Source organism: Eschrichtius robustus, chromosome 2 (genome assembly GCF_028021215.1).
Source record: "Eschrichtius robustus isolate mEscRob2 chromosome 2, mEscRob2.pri, whole genome shotgun sequence".
Classification (NCBI taxonomy): Eukaryota; Metazoa; Chordata; class Mammalia; order Artiodactyla; family Eschrichtiidae; genus Eschrichtius; species Eschrichtius robustus.
In genome coordinates this window covers 26,500,263-26,521,171 of record NC_090825.1, presented here as the reverse complement: position 1 = coordinate 26,521,171, position 20,909 = coordinate 26,500,263, and the positions used below count along the sequence as shown (strand labels likewise).

The 20,909-nt window shown below is 37.7% G+C and overlaps 1 protein-coding gene across 1 annotated transcript in view; it reads left to right on the top strand.

The window, feature by feature from the left end:
* Positions 1 to 19,455, top strand: part of GOLPH3 (golgi phosphoprotein 3) — a 52,755-nt gene extending 33,300 nt beyond the window's left edge. Inside the window, exons 2-4 of the mRNA XM_068535198.1 lie at positions 2,000 to 2,131; positions 7,911 to 8,025; positions 17,539 to 19,455. Of these exons, the coding sequence (XP_068391299.1) occupies positions 2,000 to 2,131; positions 7,911 to 8,025; positions 17,539 to 17,963 (672 nt within the window). The 3' untranslated portion in view covers positions 17,964 to 19,455. The remainder of the gene's footprint in view (positions 1 to 1,999; positions 2,132 to 7,910; positions 8,026 to 17,538) is intronic.
* The last annotated feature ends 1,454 nt before the right edge of the window (positions 19,456 to 20,909 follow it).

The following is a 20,909-nucleotide window of genomic DNA, read 5'->3' as shown; positions in this document are numbered from 1 at the left end:
GCCCGGGCTTCTCATTATGATGGCTTGTCTTGTTGCAGAGCGTGGGCTCTAGGCGCGCAGGCTTCAGTAGTTGTGGCTCGCGAGCTCTAGAGTGCAGGCTCAGTAGTTGTGGCGCACGGGCTTCGTTGCTCCGCGGCATGTGGGATCTTCCTGGACCAGGGCTCGAACCCGTGTCCCCTGCATTGGCAGGCGGATTCTTAACCGCTCCGCCACCAGGGAAGCCCCTTGGTATGGCTTTGATGGCTTCATTTATTTTTGGAATATTGCTCGTGTGTCCCAGAAGCTTTGCTACAGAACTGTCCGCGCCCATTTGTCTATTTTCCCACATGAAATCAATTCTGTTTAAGCATGTGTCTTTTTATGTTAATGCCCAAAAGCCGTTCATTAAATGTAGATCTTTGACGTCTGTTATTAGAGACTCCATTTTGCTGACATCTCTGGGTATGCCATTACTCTGAGAGCAGTTGAGGCTGAGGTGTATTTCGTTCTCTGCTAGCAAATGTAAGCTTCTAATGAGTACTGTTCATCTGAAATTTCCAGGCTGCAGAGACAGGGCATTGTCCTGTCTACATCCATCACTGTTTTATGAGGTGTACTCTATTGTTTATAGTTTTTAGAGGCTCACCTAGGAACTCCATCTGTATGTCCAGGCCAGTTGAAGCCCAATAGCTGTAACTTTGATTTTATGTGAATCCATTCCTAGGCTTCCTAGGGCTTTAATTGTTTTGGATGGATACAGAAGCCATCGTTTATACCTAATGTCTGTAAGTTATTGGTCTTATTAACCACTTAGCTAATATCTGGCAGTCTTAATTTAATCAGATCCCTAACACTTCAGTTTAAGAGGATTCCCTCAAACCTAGTCAGTGTTTGCTTTCCCTGCCTCACATTTAAATCTCCCTCTTTGAATTGATATTTTTGTTGATCTCCTTGTGGCTCCCTTCATCCAAATTTTTATTTTCCCAAAGCCTTCATTCTCAGAAGCGGTAGGTTCGTCATTTAAGTCCTTGTGTCAGTGGTGAAGTCCCACGGACCCTGATGGTCAGGCATCTTCTTAAATACAAGCTGACCACCGTGACCTGGCAACGTACCAAGACTGACCTCAAGACAGTACCGAAACCAAGGGTCTAGGCCTCCCTATTCCTGGCCCTCCATTCTTCAAAGGATCCATTGACCTGTTCTCCCTCCCATCAAAATTACATGTTACCTTGTTCTGAGCCTTAACCAGAACCATTTATAGCTTCTGCTTTCTCTTCAGAGTTGGGTACTTTAAACTAATAGCTGGCAACTCTGCTGGCAAAGTTCATAGCTTCATAATTTGGACAGTCCCAGTTATTAGCTCTCAAAGAGTGCCCTGACTTTATCTGGTGATGCCTGTTTCACTTGAGAATTCCCAGATCCCTGGATGTCTATCAATCTCATTCTGTCTGGCTGTTTTTCCACCTTGGATGTTGCCCTTAAATTTCTCTTGGTGGGGTGGGGGAATCCGATCGCTTTACACTTTGTTATTCAGAACTTTAGGCATGGCCCCATATGTAAGTTTTCTGATATATTCTTCCAAATATAACCTTGTATTTTTATTGTAAACAGCATTGAATGATGTTCTAATTCTCCATGAGGCTACATTGGGCTAGATTATTTTTCCTGAGCTTCTTAATTTGCCCACGTATACTAGTAATAAACCACTATAATCTAAGGTTAACTGAGTCGGTGAGCCCTGATGCCTGCAATCTGCAAGAGCCTAATTAGCACATAACTTAGTGAGTTCCAAAGTTATTTGTTGTTTATCCACATGTAAGGAAAGTGGTGAAAAGACAGTAAGTCCCTGAAAATCCTAGTTTAATAATGTATAGTAACTGTATTTTTTCAGTATTTTAATTTTAATTATGGAAAGACATGCAAGGTAAAAGGCACAAGAGATAACTTTGGCTAAAAAGTATTTCTGTTCTTGACTCTGAGTTCAAAGTAAATTAGCTCTTTTGTTTTCTTTTTTAAATAGGGTTACACATCATTTTGGAATGACTGTATATCATCTGGATTACGTGGCTGTATGTTAATTGAATTAGCGTTGAGAGGAAGGTTACAGCTAGAGGCTTGTGGAATGAGACGTAAAAGTCTGTTAACAAGAAAGGTAAGAGGGGGCCTATATAACATCTCCTTTTTAAAGAGTTTGTGCTGCCTAAAAATGAAGACTGTTTCTACTAACAGTTTTCTTTTTTATTGAAGTATAGTTGATTTACAACGTTGTGTTAATTTCTGCTTACAGCAAAGTGATTCAGTGATACATATACATGCATTTTTTAAAATAATCTTTTCCATTATGGCTTATCACAGGATATTGAATATAATTCCCTGTGCTATACAGTAGAACCTTGTTGTTTACTAATAGCTTTCAAAAATTAAAGAAGAGAAGTTGATTTTAAAGTTAAGTCTTTGTTGAATCATGTTTCCATATCTTTTCTTGCATCCTTGGGTTTTTGGTTCTTTGCGCATAATGAGTAATGTAATTCATTGTTAGGATCACTGGCCATTGCATCCTACATATTCAGAAAGACTCCAAACTTTATTTGCTGCTCCTGAAAGCCATGATTTGGAAGACTTGACATAACTACTCAAAAGTGGTATTGTGCAAATTAACTATCCATAGGCTGTTGATCTTTTTGCCAGAATACAAGTAGTTTTCAGATCTCCGCCTCTCCACTGTGAAGGTCTGTGTTAATAGAGGTATTATTGACTAGTTTTTAGAATTTCTAACTTTAACCTCAATCTAAAATACTCAAGACTCTTTCTCTTCTAGTCTGTCATTGTTTCTTGGGGGACGTGGGGTGTTTCAAAGCTATTTTTTCCTTAATACATTGTCTTATAATGAAATCCAAAAAGTTTTAGGTGAAAAACTGAACATTTTTTGATTGATATGCCAGAGAGAGTAATAATCCTATAGGAAAGAAAGAAATGTATTCTTGAAGGTTGTATGCAAAGTAAACACGGTATGGCAGAAAATATTCCTCGTGAAATATTAAAATTAAATCTAGTCATTTAGAGTCAAATGAGCTGGCATGAGATTAGTTTTGAAGTTACTGTTTTAGATATCTATGTCATAAAGCAGAATAAAATTTTTATTTGTTTTACTGTACAACCATAGGTTTATGGAGGACAGAAACCTTAAGAATTTGTCATTATAATTATCAATGAAATACACACATTGGTTACTACTAATAATAGAAATTACAAGTAATTTTACATTAATGTTATGGAGCCCTGACCTAAAGTGAAAAGATTTTGATACTGTTTGTTTTTTTTTGGAACAGGAACCAGTTTTGTGTTGATTATCAACAAATTATTTGCTCTTTCATTCATTTATTCATTCATCATTTATTTATTTAGTGCTTAAGTCTTCCATGCATTGTGCTTGACTCTGGGGATACACTGGAGACCAAGAGACACATGTTCCCTGCCTGCATGGGCTTTTTATTTCAATCTACTTGTTTGTATGATCTTAACTAGGCAGTTGATAGGTCTTTTGGAAAAATACTCCAATATGATTTAATCTATTCATTTAAAAATAATGATTGATTATATTAAGATAATACATATATGATAGTTATAAAATCAAATTGTACTTAAAGACTGACAACAAAAAAGATAGCAGTCTTCTACCTGCCCTTCCCCACTCCTTAGTCTTGTATCTGGGCGGCAGCCATTCTCAGTCCTTGTATTAGTTTCGTAAGGCTGCCTTAGCAAATTACCACAGACTTGGTTGCTTGAAACAACAGACGTTAATTCTCTTTACAGTTCTGGAGGCCACAATGTGCTGTTCCTTGCCTCTTCTAGTTTCTGATGGCTTTGAGGCTTTCCTTGGCTTCTGGCTGCATCTCTCTCTGTCCTCTGTTTTTACATCACCCTCTCCTTTGTATGTCACTCATAAGGACACTTTCATTGCATGTTGGGGCTCATCTGGATAATCCAGGACAATCTCATCTCCAGATCTGATTTAACTTAATTTTATCTACAAATATTTATTAAGGGTTAGATTCTGGGGATTAGGACATGAACACCTTTTGGGGGTCACCATTCAGCTTGCGACTTGGAACAGTTTTCACTTATTTGGGCATTTACCTCCATATTTCTAAATAAGCTTATACTGCCATTTCTTGATAAATCAGTTGGAGATGCTCTTTACTTACTTACATCTATTACTTAAAATAGATGCATATTTGCGGGCCTTCCGTGGTGCCGCAGTGGTTAAGAATCTGCCTGCCAATGCAGGGGACACGGGTTCGAGCCCCGGTCCGGGAAGATCCCACATGCCGTGGAGCAACTAAGCCCGTGCGCCACAACTACTGAGCCTGCGCTCTAGAGCCTGCGAGCCACAACTACTGAGCCCACGCGCCTAGAGCCCATGCTCCGCAACAAGAGAAGCCACCGCAATGAGAAGCCTGCGCACCACAATGAAGAGCAGCCCCCGCTTGACGCAACTAGAGAAAGCCTGCACACGGCAACGAAGACCCAGCGCAGCCAAAAAAATAGATGAATATTTGGCTTTCTTACATACCACTCTTTACCGCTACCTTTCAATCTTCCTAATAGAGTTATATCATAATTTTTGGCAAAACAGTAATGATTGTTTTATATTGTTACAACTATATTAATACTGTTTTCTGTAGAGTTAAGTTTATATCCTATGATTTCCTTTCTTAGATAGTTTTGTTTTTTTCTAGAGTTAATCCCTTTTTTTAAAGTTTTCTATGTAGCTCTCTCCTTTTTTCTTACATGCTCCATCAGAGAAAAGTTTAGATTATTAATTTTCAAATGTTCAGATACATCAGATAACTCCATTAAAATTTGCCTGTGCTCCAGTTTGGACTGGTTATGCTTTGGTTCTACTGGGACTTCCTGTCACTTTTTTTTTACTGCTTCAGCCCCCTGTTTTCTGGATCTAATGTTTTCTTCCACCCTCATGGGAGGAAAATGTTTTGAGACTTTGCATGCCTGAAAATTCCTTTATTGTACCATATTTCTATTTGACAGATTGGCTGGGAATAGAATGTTAGATTTTTCCCACAGAATTTTTAAGGCATTTCCCTGTTGTCCTCTAGTATACAGAGTTGCTGTTAAAGTCTGATGCCCTTCTGATTTTCATTCTTTGTATGATACCTGTTTTTTCTTCTCTGGAAGCATTTAAGATCTTCTGTTTATCTCTAGTGTTCTGAAATTGTATAATATGCCTTGATGTGGGTCTTTAAAAATTCACTATGCTTGGACTTCTTCAATCTAGAAATGTGTGTCTTTTGATTTTGGAAAGTTTTATTTCTTGTATCTTCACTCTGTTTCTAGAACTGTATAAGGTGGAGTGGACCTCTTGGCTGTTCTTTATTTTCTTTCTGATTTTTATGTTATTTTTCTTTCTGGTTTGTTTCCTAGCTTTTTTGAGATATAATTGACATTCTCTTGGTCTCTCTTACCTTTTAACCCTCTGTTGAGTTTTTTATTGTGGCTTTCATGTTTTTGATTTCCAGGAACCTTTTTTTTTATCATGGCTTCTTTTTTTAAATTTTATTTATTTATTTATTTATTTATTTTTAGCTGTGTTGGGTCTTTGTTTCTGTGCGAGGGCTTTCTCTAGTTGCGGCGAGCAGGGGCCACTCTTCATTGTGGTGCACAGGCTTCTCACTATTGCGGCCTCTCTTGTTGCGGAGCACAGGCTCCAGACGCGCAAGCTCAGTAGTTGTGGCTCACGGGCCCAGTTGCTCTGCGGCATGTGAGATCTTCCCAGACCAGGACTCGAACCCGTGTCCCCTGCATTGGCAGGCAGATTCTCAACCACTGCGCCACCAGGGAAGCCCATCGTGGCTTCTTATTCTTCTTGTTTTATGGATGTAAGATTTTCTTTTAAATCCCTGAGGATATTACTGCTCTTTTGAGAATTTTCTTTATCTGTGTTATCTGTTTCTTCAGTTCTTATTTTCTCTTTTGGTCTCTTCCTTGTTGAAGACTTTCAAGTGTCTTGTCATCCTTGGTTATTTGTTTGCATTTAAGAATGAGGCTTGTCCTCGAAGAAGAAAAACCCTAAATATAAATTATATGTGTGGGCAGGAATATTTACTAGTGGGCCACACATTGCTGAATTTTGTTAAGGAGTTGGAACTTGCTCTGAGTTATTGAAGAATTTTAAGCGGAAGCTGAAATGTCATGATAAGATTTACCTTTAGAAAGATCAGTGAGGAGTATGGATTGAAAAAGGCTAAAACTAGTTCAGGGAAGCTAGTTAGGAAACTTAATCCAAGGAAAGTTAATCAGATTAGGTAGATTAGAATGATTGCAGAGGTGATGGAGAAAAATAGTCCATCTGAGAGAGATTTGGGGGGCAGAACTTCATAAGAAGAAAGATCCAACTATACCCAGCTTATTGTCAACGTGAGACCATTCTCAAAGGGGTGGGCATGCACTGGGTGTTCAGGCCAGATGGAAGTAGATGTAGGGAGTAAGTGAGAAGTAAGAAGTGGTGGCATGACCATAGCATATAGACATACAACTTTTTCTCCCAAAGTTCTCCTTTCTTTTTTCTTATTCTCTCTGACCCCCTACTAAAAACATGGTCTAGAATAGTACTTGCCAATCAAACTCTCTGTGATGGTGAAGATGTTCTGTATCTGCACTGTCCAGGATGGTAGCCACTAGCCACATGTGGCTATGAGGCAGACACTTGAAATGTGGTTAGTGCAAATTGCGACATGCTGTAAATAAAAACACCCTGGATGTTTGAAGACTTACTATGGAAAAATAAGAATGTAAAACAATCTCAATTTAAAAATATTTATTACATGTCAGTATTTTGGCTATGGTGGGTTAAATCAGATATATTAAAATTAATTTCACCTGTTTTCATTTTTTAAAATATAACTACTAAAAATTTTAAAAATAGATTTGTGGCTTGTATTTCTGGTTCTAATTATATTTCCATTGGGCCATGTTGTCTCAGATACTGTATTTTTTTTTTAACCTTTCATAAGATTGAGCAAAAAGGAAAGGACATATTGTCAAGGACAAGTTTGAGGGAAGACTCCCATTTTAAAAATAATACTGTTAAATTTCATAACATCTTAATAGGTAATGTAAAGTAATATAACAAATTCAACTTTGATATTATAGAATTTCAACTAGAAATTTGTTGTTTAGCCAAGAACGTTATAAGGCTATAAAGATCTAGTACTTGGTTAAAGCACTGTAGCGTTTTCTTCTCTCATACCCTACCTCTGGTTTTTCTACTCTTAAAGTGGATTCTATATCCATCTTAACTTAAAGTTTTGTAGTATTTCAAAATTTTTCGTAATCAGACCTATTGGTATTTTCAAGGATTCTGCTTGTTGCCACAATTTTGAGAAAACTTTCTCATCCCCTCAATTATATTTCATATTTAAATCTTTATCTTTTATTGTGGTATAAGCTCTGAGGAGCCAAGTCTTACTTTACCTCTAATTTGTTAGCCAGTTGTTTTAGTAATATCTATTGAAAACTTAGTTTCTCTACTGATGTGAAATGCCACCTTTATTATATATTGAATTCTTATATATAATTGAGTCTGTTTCTATAACTAATAAATGTTTAAAAAATGAATTTCGGGATCAAATAGCCCAAGGTTTAGCAGTAAAAGGAATTATGATGAGTATAAACTGTTCTACCATTTTGCTTTCCTAATTATTGCACGGTAGCTAAATTTTCGTTCATGATTGTGGCTAATCCGGTTAGGTTAAATATTGGATTTCCTTAGTATGGAATTAGTTTAAAATCTGAACTTTGATACAGTATGAACACTTGGGGCTTTAAGCATAATGAAATGTTTGCATAATTGTTTAAGTTTTTTGTTTAAAAAGATCAAGTAGATCATGTGATTCTTGTTGATTACATTTTAGGTGATTTGTAAGTCAGATGCTCCAACAGGGGATGTTCTTCTTGATGAAGCTCTAAAGCACGTTAAGGAGACTCAGCCTCCAGAAACGGTCCAGAACTGGATTGAATTACTTAGTGGTAAGCTTCTGTGTATAAACTAAAAACTGAATTCTCTGAAAGATTTTTGTAAAAGTTTAAAATCCTTTTGAAAGGAGCTTAGACAAAATAGCCAAAAGCTTGTTTAAGTTAGTTAGGCAATCTTGAAAGTTAATCAGTCACTAAATAGGGAAAACAGTGGTTTTTAAAATTTCATCACCTTTAACAAAACAGAGCAGATGTGAATCCGATATTGTATACTTCCTTAGCTTCCTTAGCTCCTGTCATTCTTTATCAAAATTACTTCATGCTACCTTATTCTGGATAGGCTGGGTTAAGCTGTGGTAACAAGCAACCCTAAAACCTCAGTGGCTTAAAACAACAGTTTATTTCTCACCCATACTGTAAATCAGTCACAGGCCACTTCATTCTCTTTTTGGCCGCTGGGCAGACGGAGCTGCCGCCATCTGGAACACTGTCAGTCACTACTGTAAAGGAAAGAAGAGAATAACAGATCACCCAGGCTCTTAAATTTCTGCTCAGAAATGACATGTGGTTCAGGTTTCATTGGTCAGAGCACGTCACATGGCCTCCTCTAACGTTAAGGAGACAGGAAGTGCAGCTGTAGGAAGGAACACCTACTTGGGTGATAGCACTAATGACTACATTATTTTAAAGTTATTTGTGTATTTGTCTAATCTTGAGATAGTCAACTCCTTGAGTACAGGACCTGAGTTAGCTTGTTGTTCCTCTCTACTGTTATGTAAAACATAGCTTCTGCATACATCTATGATCACTTCACTTCATGTTCAAACATATTGCTACTTAGACTGTTTTAGAAACCTTTGGAGGTTGTCAGAGATTGGTAATTAACATGATGTCATTTTTCTCACTTATAAATAGAGTTTCTAAATTAATAGTTGTATTATGAAGATATTCTTATATCAGTAAAAGATTGAGTTTTGCATGTTTGTTTATTTATAATGTGAATACACATATTCCAAACTTAGGTAGTAGGACAATAAATGGGCACTTTATACTTATGGCAGGGTTCATTCTTCCTTCTTATTGGTAGAGAACATAAGCTTATTTACAAGTTTGTCTTGATAATTTTGAGGGGTTTTCTTTGACCACCCTCTTGTAGATCTGCTGATAACTTTCTTTTTACCTCATTGAGTAAGAGAAACTTTAATGTGACCCCTTTTCCTTCTTTGTGGTTGTGATATTGATGTCGTCTTCAATTACAATTTTTTTGTAGGAAACCTTTTAAAATTACTTTACCCATTTGAGGAAAGTTTGTTTGGTTAAAACTAGGTACTTACTCAGCACATACCAAGACTATATGTCACAGTGCTCAGAACATTGTCAGCCCTCTTTGGGTGAGCAGACTGTGGCCAGCTGACAAAGACTCAGTGAGGGTATGATGTTAACTCCATATGTTAAATATTAGCAAATGTGACTTTTTTGAGATAAAAATAGAAGTGCTAATACCTTCTAACTGATGGATCGTTTCTACATTCTCTGGAGTTCACTGGCCTAAGCAGTCTTTGTGTTGTGCTCATGTTGTGCTGCCATTGTTGGCCATTACCACTTCCCGTGGTGCAAATTAGAATTTGTAATTAGGTTCTCAGCTGACCAAAAGGAGGGTTTCTCAAGTTGTAGTTACTTTTTTTGGGAGGTGTGTCAGGTAAGTCAGAGTGCTAAAGTTCTTTTTATGGAATATAGTTTGTCTTGCCTTAACGTCAATGTTTTTGATGTCACTTTGGTGCCACTTAGCACGTGGAGGTGTTTTCAGATGCTTCATCCATCAACAGTCTCTTTATCTTACATCATATATGTTAATGGCACATTGGGATTTGGGTTAATAATATATCTTAGACCACTGGATTTCCTTTGTTATGTACGCATGGTACACAGGGAGTATGGCTTGCAAAGAGTTGAATCTCACCGTTTAAGGTGGCTGTATGTGTCTTAAACTTTACCTGTTATGTAACATTTTATGCATGTAGCTTATCCAGTACTCAATGTGTATGATAAATGAAAGTGGTTTTCAACTTGAGCTGTGTGCGCTGTTCTCACTTGGTTGAGTGAAAGGAGGGCAGAAGTCTGTAAGCTTTTCTCAAAAGTATTAAATATAATTAAGATTTTGTGAAACAGAGTGTCCATTTGAGTTAGGAATTTGTGTAAACCAAGAAGCTAATAATACTAAGAAAGTGGTTTTTAAATTTTTTTAAACAACATCCTGTGAAGTTTAGGATGGCTAAATGGCCAGAATATCACCTATAGCATGTTCCTCATGTATAATAGGAATGACCTGTAATTTCAGCGTAAAAGAAAGGAATCTGGAGTGGGAGAAGGAGAAAAAAGCACATGTCTTTTAAATTAAGAAAATATCTACTTCCCACCTAGTTAAAAGTACTGCTAGTGCTTGCTGATTTTTAATAAAAAATTGTATCCAACCTAACACCATTTTAACCATTTTTAAGTGTTCAGTTCTGTGGGTCAGTTTGTTGATTTAAAATTTTTTAGTTGCTTCAAAATAATGAGTGGTATCAAATACCAGTTATTGCAACAATACTGATGTAGGTACTATGAAACTTAAAAAAGAAGTGCTTCCATACTAAAAGAATCTTAAAATTCATTTGCAGAACAGTTGTATATTTCTATTTATTTATTTATTTATTTAGGCTGAGCTGGATCTTTAGTTGCAGCATGCGGGATCTTAGTTGCGGCATGCATGCAGGATCTAGTTCCCCGACCAGGGATCAAACCTGGGCCCCCTGCAATTGGGAGCACAGAGTCTTACCCACTGGACCACTAGGGAAGTCCCCAGTTGTGTATTTCTAATAACAGATTGATAACAGATTAGAGTTTAATAGTATGGTTCTGTGAAAGTGCAGTAGCCCAGAGAAAAGAAATCCTTGGGAGCTTTAGTAGTTGGAGGAAGTGGAACTTGGATTGGGCCTTTGAAAGGTAAAAATGAGACAGAAAGAAGGAAGTGTTCCTGTTCAGAGGGATTAGAGGGGGTGGTAAAATTGGTGGACCTATCCTTACACAGTTAAGTCTGTACTTGTTATTAGGTTTTCAAAACTATGTATTGTACTGTATTGTTGAGGGATACGTGCATAAGTGGTGAGACTATATGTAAAGAAAAAAGAATGATTAACCTAAGTTTGTTTGGTGGTTACCTCTGAGGCAGAGAAGACACAAGGGAAGCATCTAAGGTCTTGATGAAGCTTTCTTCTTTACCTGGGGTGGGAGGATGGATACCCAGGCGTTCATCTTACTGTTATTTACAGTGTGCATATATACATGTTAAAATTACTGATATTTAAATATTACTTATATAGTTAATTAAAAAAATTAATAAATATGTGTATTTGAGGCAAAGAGCAAAAAGTTTAAAGACTACTTTCTGTTTTCAAGAACAGTATTTTTTGCTTTCTGAAGTCTTAAGACATGTAATTGAACAGTTTGGTCACAAGGTGTCGCTAGATTGCCAAATTTATGAATAAAGCTGCTTTTTTTTTTTTTGTAACATGATGTCAAGGAAGATGGAAATTTTTTGTAGTGAAATTATTTAGGTGCCTGCCAGTATGTCATTTTCACTGAAATAATTGTTGGACAGTGGGATATAAATAACCTTTGAAGAACTTTTCCTCTCCATGTATACTTCTCAGTTTCCTTTATAAAAGAGTGAACTATAAATAAATTCTATACATTTAAAATTTGCTTGTATAACTTATAAAGTCTTTTTTGCATAGTGAGTAATTTAGGATGAATGACAATATGGATCACAGTAACTAATCTTTTAATCTAGAATTTTGAACATTATTCCTCCATTGGGGGTTTGTTACAGTATATTTAAAAGATATTCAACATTCTGCTTAAATTGAAGCAGCTAAATCTTTTAGTAGATAGTATAGGTTAAACCTTTATTGTATCTTCTCTTCACTTAACCAACTCCCCTCCTCCCACCCCAGTTTATACTGTTGTCTTAAGTATGCTAATCTCAGGGGTAACTTTATTCTTTGGATTTAGATTAATTTGGTTCTTTTAAAATAAAAGACGGAAGTGTAAATCAACCAAAATAAAAAAATTAAAAAAACAAAAGCCCAAATAGACAAAAATAAAATAAAAGGCAGAAATGTCAGGATGCCAAGACACTTTGACCACTCAGTTATTTATCTATCTATCTATCTATCTATCTATCTATCTATCTATTTATTTATTTTTGTTTATATTTGGCTGCATTGGGTCTTTGTTGCTGCGCACGGGTTTTCTCTAGTTGAGGTGAGCAGGGGCTACTCTTCATTGTGGTGCACAGGCTTCTCATTGCGGTGGCTTCTCTTGATGCGCAGCATGGGCTCTAGGCACGTGGGCTTTAGTAGTTGTGGCGCATGGGCTTAGTTGCTCCGCGGCATGTGGGATCTTCCTGGACCAGGGCTCGAACCCGTGTCCCCTGCATTGGCAGGTGGATTCTTAACCACTGTACCACCAGGGAAGTCCCACCACTCAGTTATTTTATCGTGCCTTTTTTGGAGTGTTCAAAATAGTATCAAACAACATTTACATATTACCCATACTGGTTCAGCTTTCTGCTTACGGGATTTTTTCATTTTTAAAAAATATCTGAGGAAAGCTGAATAACATTTTTGTTGGAGTGGGCACACAAGATTTGCCCTTTTCCAGGGAACTGCATCAAAAGATGATGATGTCTGAGTCCTTTTTTGTTACTTCCTCCGAGGCAGAAATGATTGCCCACAAGAAGGTCCAGTCATAAATGGAACACATTATTTGAAGGTTGGTCTGTGTTCAGGCTCTTCTCTTTCTTAGTAGCAACATTAAACTAAGGTAGCATATTTTGGATTTGAGGAATTTGTCACAGGAACTTTGTAATAAGCATTTCTTGTTCTATTGGGTGCAGTATGTAAGATTTAATTGTGGATAAGGTGTGGATAAGCCTTATTAGCATGACTTCAATACAATAGACAGTAAGTTATAAACTGCTAATACCATTTATTTCCAATGATAGGAAAAAAATCATTGTATAGCAGCATCAGAGGGATTTCTGTTTTTTTTAGGTCTATAAAGAGAAATTGACCTATAAGTTTCTTAGAATAATCTTAAACACCCCCCACCCCCCCCCCCCGCCGCCCCAACAATTATTTGAGAATAGATAGCCAAGATGTTTTCTGAGACATAGAATAACTTCCTAATTGACTAGTGAGTTGCCAGGGAATAGTACTTCTTTGATAACTGACAAATTATTATTATGAGTATAGTTAATTAATTAACCTTGGATTTGAACTATAGTTTTTTATGGGCTTTTACGTGAATTTGGCTGTTGATTATTTTGTGTTTATTAGTTTGAATTTCCAAAAGTAATTTAAGAATGTCGGAAAACACAACCTAGCTAATTCTAGCCTGGTGCCTTAGGCTGCCTACCACGTGCCAATGATATTAGAAAGCACAAAACAAAACCCAAACTGTCTGGTGAAAGTTACGGCAGGCATTTATTGGGGAGAGAGTGGGTTGGTACAACAATTGAAAAATGAAAGTTATAACTAACCTTTGAAAGATGTGTGCCCTTAACATCAAACTCAAGTAATTTCTTATTCCTCTGGGCTCTTGGTTCATATTGTTTTTATGGCCCTATTTACATCTTATTCTAGCCAGTTAAGTACAGTTAGTTGTTATATTATGAATGTTCCCTTCATTTGATTTAAAATATCTAGAGTTAGAAATACGTGTTACTAGGACTTCCCTGGTGGCGCAGTGGTTAGGAATCTGCCTGCCAATGCAGGGGACACGGGTTCAAGCCCTGGTCCGGGAAGATCCCACATGCCACGGAGCAGCTAAGCCCGTGCACCACAACTACTGAGCCTGTGCTCTAGAGCCCGCGAGCCACAACTACTGAGCCTGCGTGCCACAACTACCGAAGCCTGCGCCGCCTAGAGCCCACGCTCCGCAACAAGGGAAGCCACCGCAATGAGAAGCCTGTGCACCGCAATGAAGAGTAGACCCCGCTCGTCACAACTAGAGAAAGCCTGTGTGTAGCACTGAAGACCCAACGCAGCCAAAAATAAATAAATAAAATAAATAAATTAAAAAAAAAAGAAATATGTGTTACTAATGTCTGCATTCTCAGTACCTAGTATGATTTTTTTAGACCATTATAAATAGGATAAACTCTTTCTGCCAAAGTGCTGATTCTGCACATGGATAAATAATAATAGCTAACGTTTATTGCAAGCTTAGCATGTACCAGGCTCTATTCTAAGAACTTGATATGTCTTTAACTTAACTTAATCCTCATAATAACCCTTGTGAGCTGGAAAGAGTTGTTTTCATTGCTTTACAGATGAAAAGACAGAGGAATAGAGAGGTAAGAAGCCTTGCCCAGGGTTGCACTGCTAGGAAATGACCAAATTGGAATTCAAATCCAAACAGTCTGGCTCCAGAGCTTGCTCTCATAACCTGTTATGCTATAGTGCTTCATCAAGTAACTGTTAATGATTTCTCTTTTTTTGTTGTTTTTTGTTTTTGTTAATGATTTCTTAACATTAAATGTAGGTGTGGGCTAATTTAACACCAGAAATTGAAAGTAAGTAGAATTTCATTTATTATTGAGTTATATTTTTCTTTTATACTATTAAGTTTTAAAATCTAATAGGGCCCCAAATATATTTCAGCTCTTTTACTTTTTGAAGTTATCAAGGAAATTGAATGCAATGATTGTTTTTCTTTTTGTGGAAGCTGATTTGCCAGGGCTTTTTATTTGAAAAGGTTATCTTTTCTTGTTTTCTTTATTTTTATTTTTTGCTTTTAATCTTTTTTTTTTTTTTTGGTTGTGCCTCGTGGCATATGGGATCTTAGTTCCCTGACCAGGGATTGAAGCCGTGCCCCCTGCAGTGGAAGCATGGAGTCTTAACCACTGGACTGTCAGGAAAGTCGCGGTTATGTTTTCTTTAAATGTAGAAGATGACTTTAATAATGATTCATGGTACCATTTCTTCATTATTTAATTGACAGTTTTTTTTCAAGTCCCTAGTTTTATAGCGTGAATAACAAAATGTAAAATGGCAGTTCCAGATCATTTAGCCTTTAAAAAAGAAAAGCTCTCGTTTTCTCTTCATTGTGCTCGTGTTTTCCTTTAAATTATTTAGATATTTATAATAGCCATTTTTAACTCCTTGTCTGCTAATGCCATTGTCTCTGTCATTTCTGGGTCATGTCAGATTTGGTTGACTTTCTTTTTTGGTTGTGTGGCATGCGGGATCCTAGTTCCCTACCCAGGGATCAAACCTGCGCCCCCTGCAATGGAAGTGCAGGGTCTTAACCACTGGGAAGACACCAGGGAGGAGTCCCTGTTTGACTGTTTCTATTGATTTTTTTTTCCCCTTAGGTTTGGGTCACATTCTCCTGCTTCTTCACAAGTCTAGTAATTTTTATTGGATGCTGGACATTGTGAATGCTATGTTGTTGTGTGCTGAATTTTGTTTGTCTTTAAAGACTGTTGAAATTTGTTTTGCTAGGCAGTTAAGTTACTTGTGGATCAGTTTGTTTGTAAGCTTTGTTAGGCCAGGTCTGGAGTAGCCTTTACTCAAGGGCTAGTTTAGCCCTATTACTAAGATGTGATCCTTCTGGAATCCTTTCTGAATGTCCTGGGTGTTCAGTGAGACCTTTCCACTCAGGCTAATTGGCATGCATATTTTTCCTAGCCCTCTGTGAACTCTTGGAATTGTTCACGTTACAACTTTCTTGAATTTTTTTTTTTTTTTTTTTACCTTGTTTTGTGGAGTTTCTCACCATAACACATGTGGCTTTGTTTTTAGCCAGACTCAAGCGAACACCACGCAGATTTCTAGAGCTCTTATTCTGCATAGTCCCCTCTTCTCCAGTACTCTGCCTTGCATATTCCAGCTGCCTTAGCCTCCCCCAGCTCTGATCTCTGCCTTTTTACACAGTGTGAGTTCTGTGCTCTACTTGAGGTCTTCTGTTCTGCTCTGCTGCCTGGCATGTGCCTTTGGGTAGCAAGCTTGGGCAGTAGTAGGGCTCAGTGAGGTTTGTCTCAAAAGGTCACAGCTCTGGGCTGCCTTTTGACTAGCATCTGAACAGTTGTTTCATATATTTTATGCAGATTTCTAATTGCAACAGTGGAAATGTTTTATTTCTGTGATGTCCGCTCAGTAACCTCTAGCCCCACTTGGCTGTTGAGCACTTGAAACGTGGCTAGGGCAACTGAGGAACTGAGTTGTTTTCCCTCCTTATTTGTTTATTTGGCTGTGCTGCAGGGCTTGTAGGTTCTTAGCTCCCTGACCAGGGATCGAACCTGGGCCCCCTGCAGTGGAAGCATGGAGTCCTAACCACTGGACTGCCAGGGAATTCCCTGAGTTTTTTTATTAATTTAAATTTAATAGCCCTATATAGTTAATGGCTGTTGTAGTAGACAGTACAATTTGGTTTTTCTCAATATTATAAAATTTCAGCTTTTGTATATAATAAAAGTGCCAGTGGTTGATCTCTGACATGTCCCAATTTAGAAAGGTACTATAGTATTTTTTTCAAATTACCCAAATAGTTACATGTTCATTGGAGATTATTTGGAAAATACAAAAATTACAAAAAAGAAAATTTGTCACATATAATCCCCCAAATAATCAAGATTAATATTTTGATATATTTCCTTCTAGTCTTCTATAAAGAAAAAAAATGTTTTAGTGAAAAATACTTGGTTTTATTATTTTTTTTTTTAAGATTTTTTTGATGTGGACCATTTTTAAAGTCTTTATTGAATTTGTTACAGTATTGCTTCTGAGGATTTTTTTGTGTGTTTTTTGTTGTTGTTGTTTTTTGGCTCCAAGGCATGTGGGATCTTAGCTCCCCAACCAGGGATCCAACCCGCACCTCCTGCATTGGAAGGTGAAGTCTTAAACCACTGGACCGCCAGGGAAGTCCCTTGGTTTTATTTTAAGTATTTCTGTCTCAAAGGGAAATACACATAGATGACAAGATTAAAATGATGAAAATGTTTTGTCCTTCTATAATTAGGTTTATATTATTTGTCAGCAAAGAATAGCATTGCCTAAACAGGCCTTCCCAGCTTTATAGGTCAGGTATATGTAGCAGTTCAGGAATAACTTATTAATCAGGGAACTTTTTAATTCTTTTCTCTTTTTGTTGCAGATGGGTGTTTAACAGAAATGAAATCTCATATTTTGCTATTGGCTGCTTTTTGACAGTAGCTAGAGAGAAGCCAGACATAATTTAATATTGATATTTGGCTTATTTCCGCATTAGGGGAGCTGGTTTGGAGACTGCCTTCAGCTTGAGTAACTGTTGTGCCTGAAAATCATGTGCCAGGTGCCTAGAAGCCGAAGGCCTGGCCATCAAGGGGTTCATGGTTTAGTTGGCAAGAAAACATAGTTGGATTTTCTTCTGTTTCTCTGGAGGAAAAAAAGTCAAATGTTACTGTTCATTTTAACAGTACAAAATTTAATAAGATTAGCAGATAATACCTATCATTTCTCACTTCGGGAATCTTTCTTTTAGGCGAGACGTGGAATCCGTTAAAATTGCATTATCAGTTAAGAAACGTGCGGGAACGATTAGCTAAAAACCTGGTAGAAAAGGGCGTATTGACAACCGAGAAACAGAACTTCCTTCTTTTTGACATGACGACACATCCCCTCACCAACAACAACATTAAGCAGCGCCTCATCAAGAAGGTGCAGGAGGCCGTTCTCGACAAATGGGTGAACGACCCTCACCGCATGGACAAGCGCCTGCTGGCCCTCATCTACCTGGCCCACGCCTCGGACGTCCTGGAGAACGCGTTCGCGCCCCTCCTGGACGAGCAGTACGACTTAGCCACCAAGCGGGTGCGGCAGCTCCTGGACTTAGACCCTGAGGTGGAGTGTCTGAAGGCCAGCACCAGCGAGGTGCTGTGGGCAGTGGTGGCCGCCTTCACCAAGTGACCCTGCGCAGAACCGAGCGTCCCCCTTTCTCTCGTGGGAGCCAGTCGTTTTTCTTCCAGGGACTTCTGGTTTTCTGCAGTTTGTACTTCCCACACTATAATTGGCTTTTGTTTTATGAAATGGTGGGTGGCTTTTTCTTTTGTGTATGTACGCAGGATTCTGCTGGTACGAGAGGCCTTCCTCTTTCTGTTGTGAAAAAGGTTTCACTGCCATACTGGCATTCCATTCCTCGTTGCCATCCTCACTGTTGCCTGTTTGGGTTCTGGTGGGCTTTGACTGTCAGAGTGCCTCCAGGCTCCTCACACGCACATCTTTTGGATTACCTCAGGTTGAGTTTCTCCCACATGTGCATGTACATCTCGCATTCTGCCTGCAATTCAGACAGAAGTCACAGAAAGGCCTTTAACTCACCAAAGGTAAATATCTGTATCTATTAGGACATTTTATACATAGACCTCAGTTGAGATGTATACTTAGCAAAATTATTTTTAAATTGAAATACACAGTAAATAATATAAAGTGCCCCTTGGATCTTGCTTCCCATGTAAATCTATTGTATTATTACACTTGTTATAATTTTAACTATTAAATCATAAAGGTCCAATTGTTTCACACAGCCAGTTTGGGATGAGCTGCATTCCAGTTATGCTGTATATAGTTTGAATTATATAGAAGTTGTTCCTTCTTCTGGCCACCACTGCCCATCTGAGTATTTTGCAGGGTTTAATTAGTTGTACACCTGGTGCCCCTTACTTGCTACAGTCATTGTAATTTGATGGCAAAATAGACCTCTCATCATTGAAGGAGAGAGAAAACATGTGTGTCTAATTGATCCCAAGACTTTTTGAGCTGTGCCATTCATGGTACTCTTTGCCTATGCATCTCCTTTCTGGAATTTTTTTCAGTCTTATTATTTTTATCATTTCTGTAGAGAAGAGGCTTGTGACCAGTACTAATCTTGAGTACAGTTTTATCTTTTTCTGTCCACAAGTAAATTAATGTCTGCTCTTAAATAAATATCTACTCACACTTTCTTGGGGGAAAAAAATCAGATGTCAGTACTAGCAGATGTTGCATGTAACTCGTTAGCAAGTAACGACTACAACTCAGATGATTAAGAGTTTTGTAACAGAAAGCTCTGCTATGTTTTAATTTTTATATACAATTATGATAATTAGCACATTGTAAGAATATAAACCTTTGCTTTTTAGAGTTTATTTTTTACTATTTCTTTATCACTGTTTATCATATCTCCATTGGTTTCATAATGTAAATACTATATATTGAACAAATTAAATGTCAAATTTTTTATTACCATAGTTCATGTTACTAGTGGGGCTTTCAGGTGTTTAGAGACTTTTTTGGTTAACATTCAATGCAAAAGTACTAGATGGTGTATAACTCTAGAGTTGAATTTTAAGGGATTCCCTGATATGTATACTATCTTTTTATCTGAAGTAATAAATAAACTATGATCTTGAAAGTGCCTGAATCAGAGCAAGCATGTCATTTGTATTTTTGTATTCCAATTATTGTGGTTTTAGTTTTCTTTCTGATGAAGTTTTACTTAGCCTTAGTTTAGTATGGCAATATTTCTACGCAGGGGTTGGCAAACTTTTTCTTATTGGGCCAGATAGTAAATATTCTAAGAAAATATTTTAGGCTTTGTGAGCCATATACGGTGTTGCAGCTACTCAACTCTGCTGAATGAAAGTTGCCATAGACAATACAAATAAATGGGTGAGGCTGTATTCCAGTAAAACTTCATTTACAAAAGATAGGCAGCTGGCCATGGGCATTGGTTTGCCAATTTCCTGTTTTAACTCATGAAAAGAAACAGATTTTTCTCTCCATTAAAATAACCTCCTTTACCTCCAAGAATGATAACTACTGGTGGTAATTAAGTATAGAAAGTATTAATTTATAGTTTCTTCCCACAAAATGGATACTTGAAACTTATACCACGTCCTGGAATTTCTTTTTAGGTGAAGATTTACTGTTTTCCTCCAGCAGAGATTTTAGAAATGAGGTAATGGTTGTTTCTAAGGAAATCTTGGCTTTCTAAGCCGCATCTGTATTCTCAGGCAAGGGGGAAAGGGCCTCACCCAAACTTCTGTCAGCGTTTGCTTCAGAGCAGAGTGCCCGTCAGCTCTACCTGTGTGTGACCTCAACTTCAGTATGCGTTTGTGTCTCCGGAGGAGAGGACAAGTGGTACCATCCGGAGGGGAGGGTGTTATCTAGAACTCCTTCTTCCTGTAGAAGGCCGCTGTTTACAGTTCTCTGTAAGCAGGAATGGTGTGACTCCAGGGACATTATTCTGTGTGGAAGGAGCAGTATGTCCACAGGCTTATGCCACTTTTGTTAAAAGCCTTCAGATCCAAGAATCAGGCAGTGAGTTTTAATATAATAAAACTTATTGTGCAATAATAAATCGATCTCTTCATATGTTGAACTGCTGAGTGTTCCTTAGAATAACCTGGTCTGGAACAATGCTGTAACAGAAGGGAGAAAGGAGACTTGCTGAATGCATGCTCTGTGCCTAGTAAAGTATTTTAAATCTTGTTTTGACCTCCCCAAACCGCAATTACTACCTTCATTTAATGAAGAACAGGCTTGGAGAGGAGGGGTTGCCCAGTCTCACATTATCTGGTAAGTGTTTGAGCTTTTAATCCTGAAGTGATTGAAAACAGTAATGGCATTCAACCATAATTTTTCCTTTCTTATTTGGGGACTAGGAGGGGGGCTTCTTTTCCTTAACAGAGACAAAAACCACAATAGCGGGCATGCAAAAAATCCTCGTGGTGCAAAATACAATGATAAAAAGATATCCCTGCTTTATTCTGATATCTTGGTATAACTTGCATAAATTATCTTTTGGGGGTGAAAAAGTTGACGAGTTCTGTATATTCACAGGAGAAAGAAGCATCATCAGATGTCAGTTGGCCA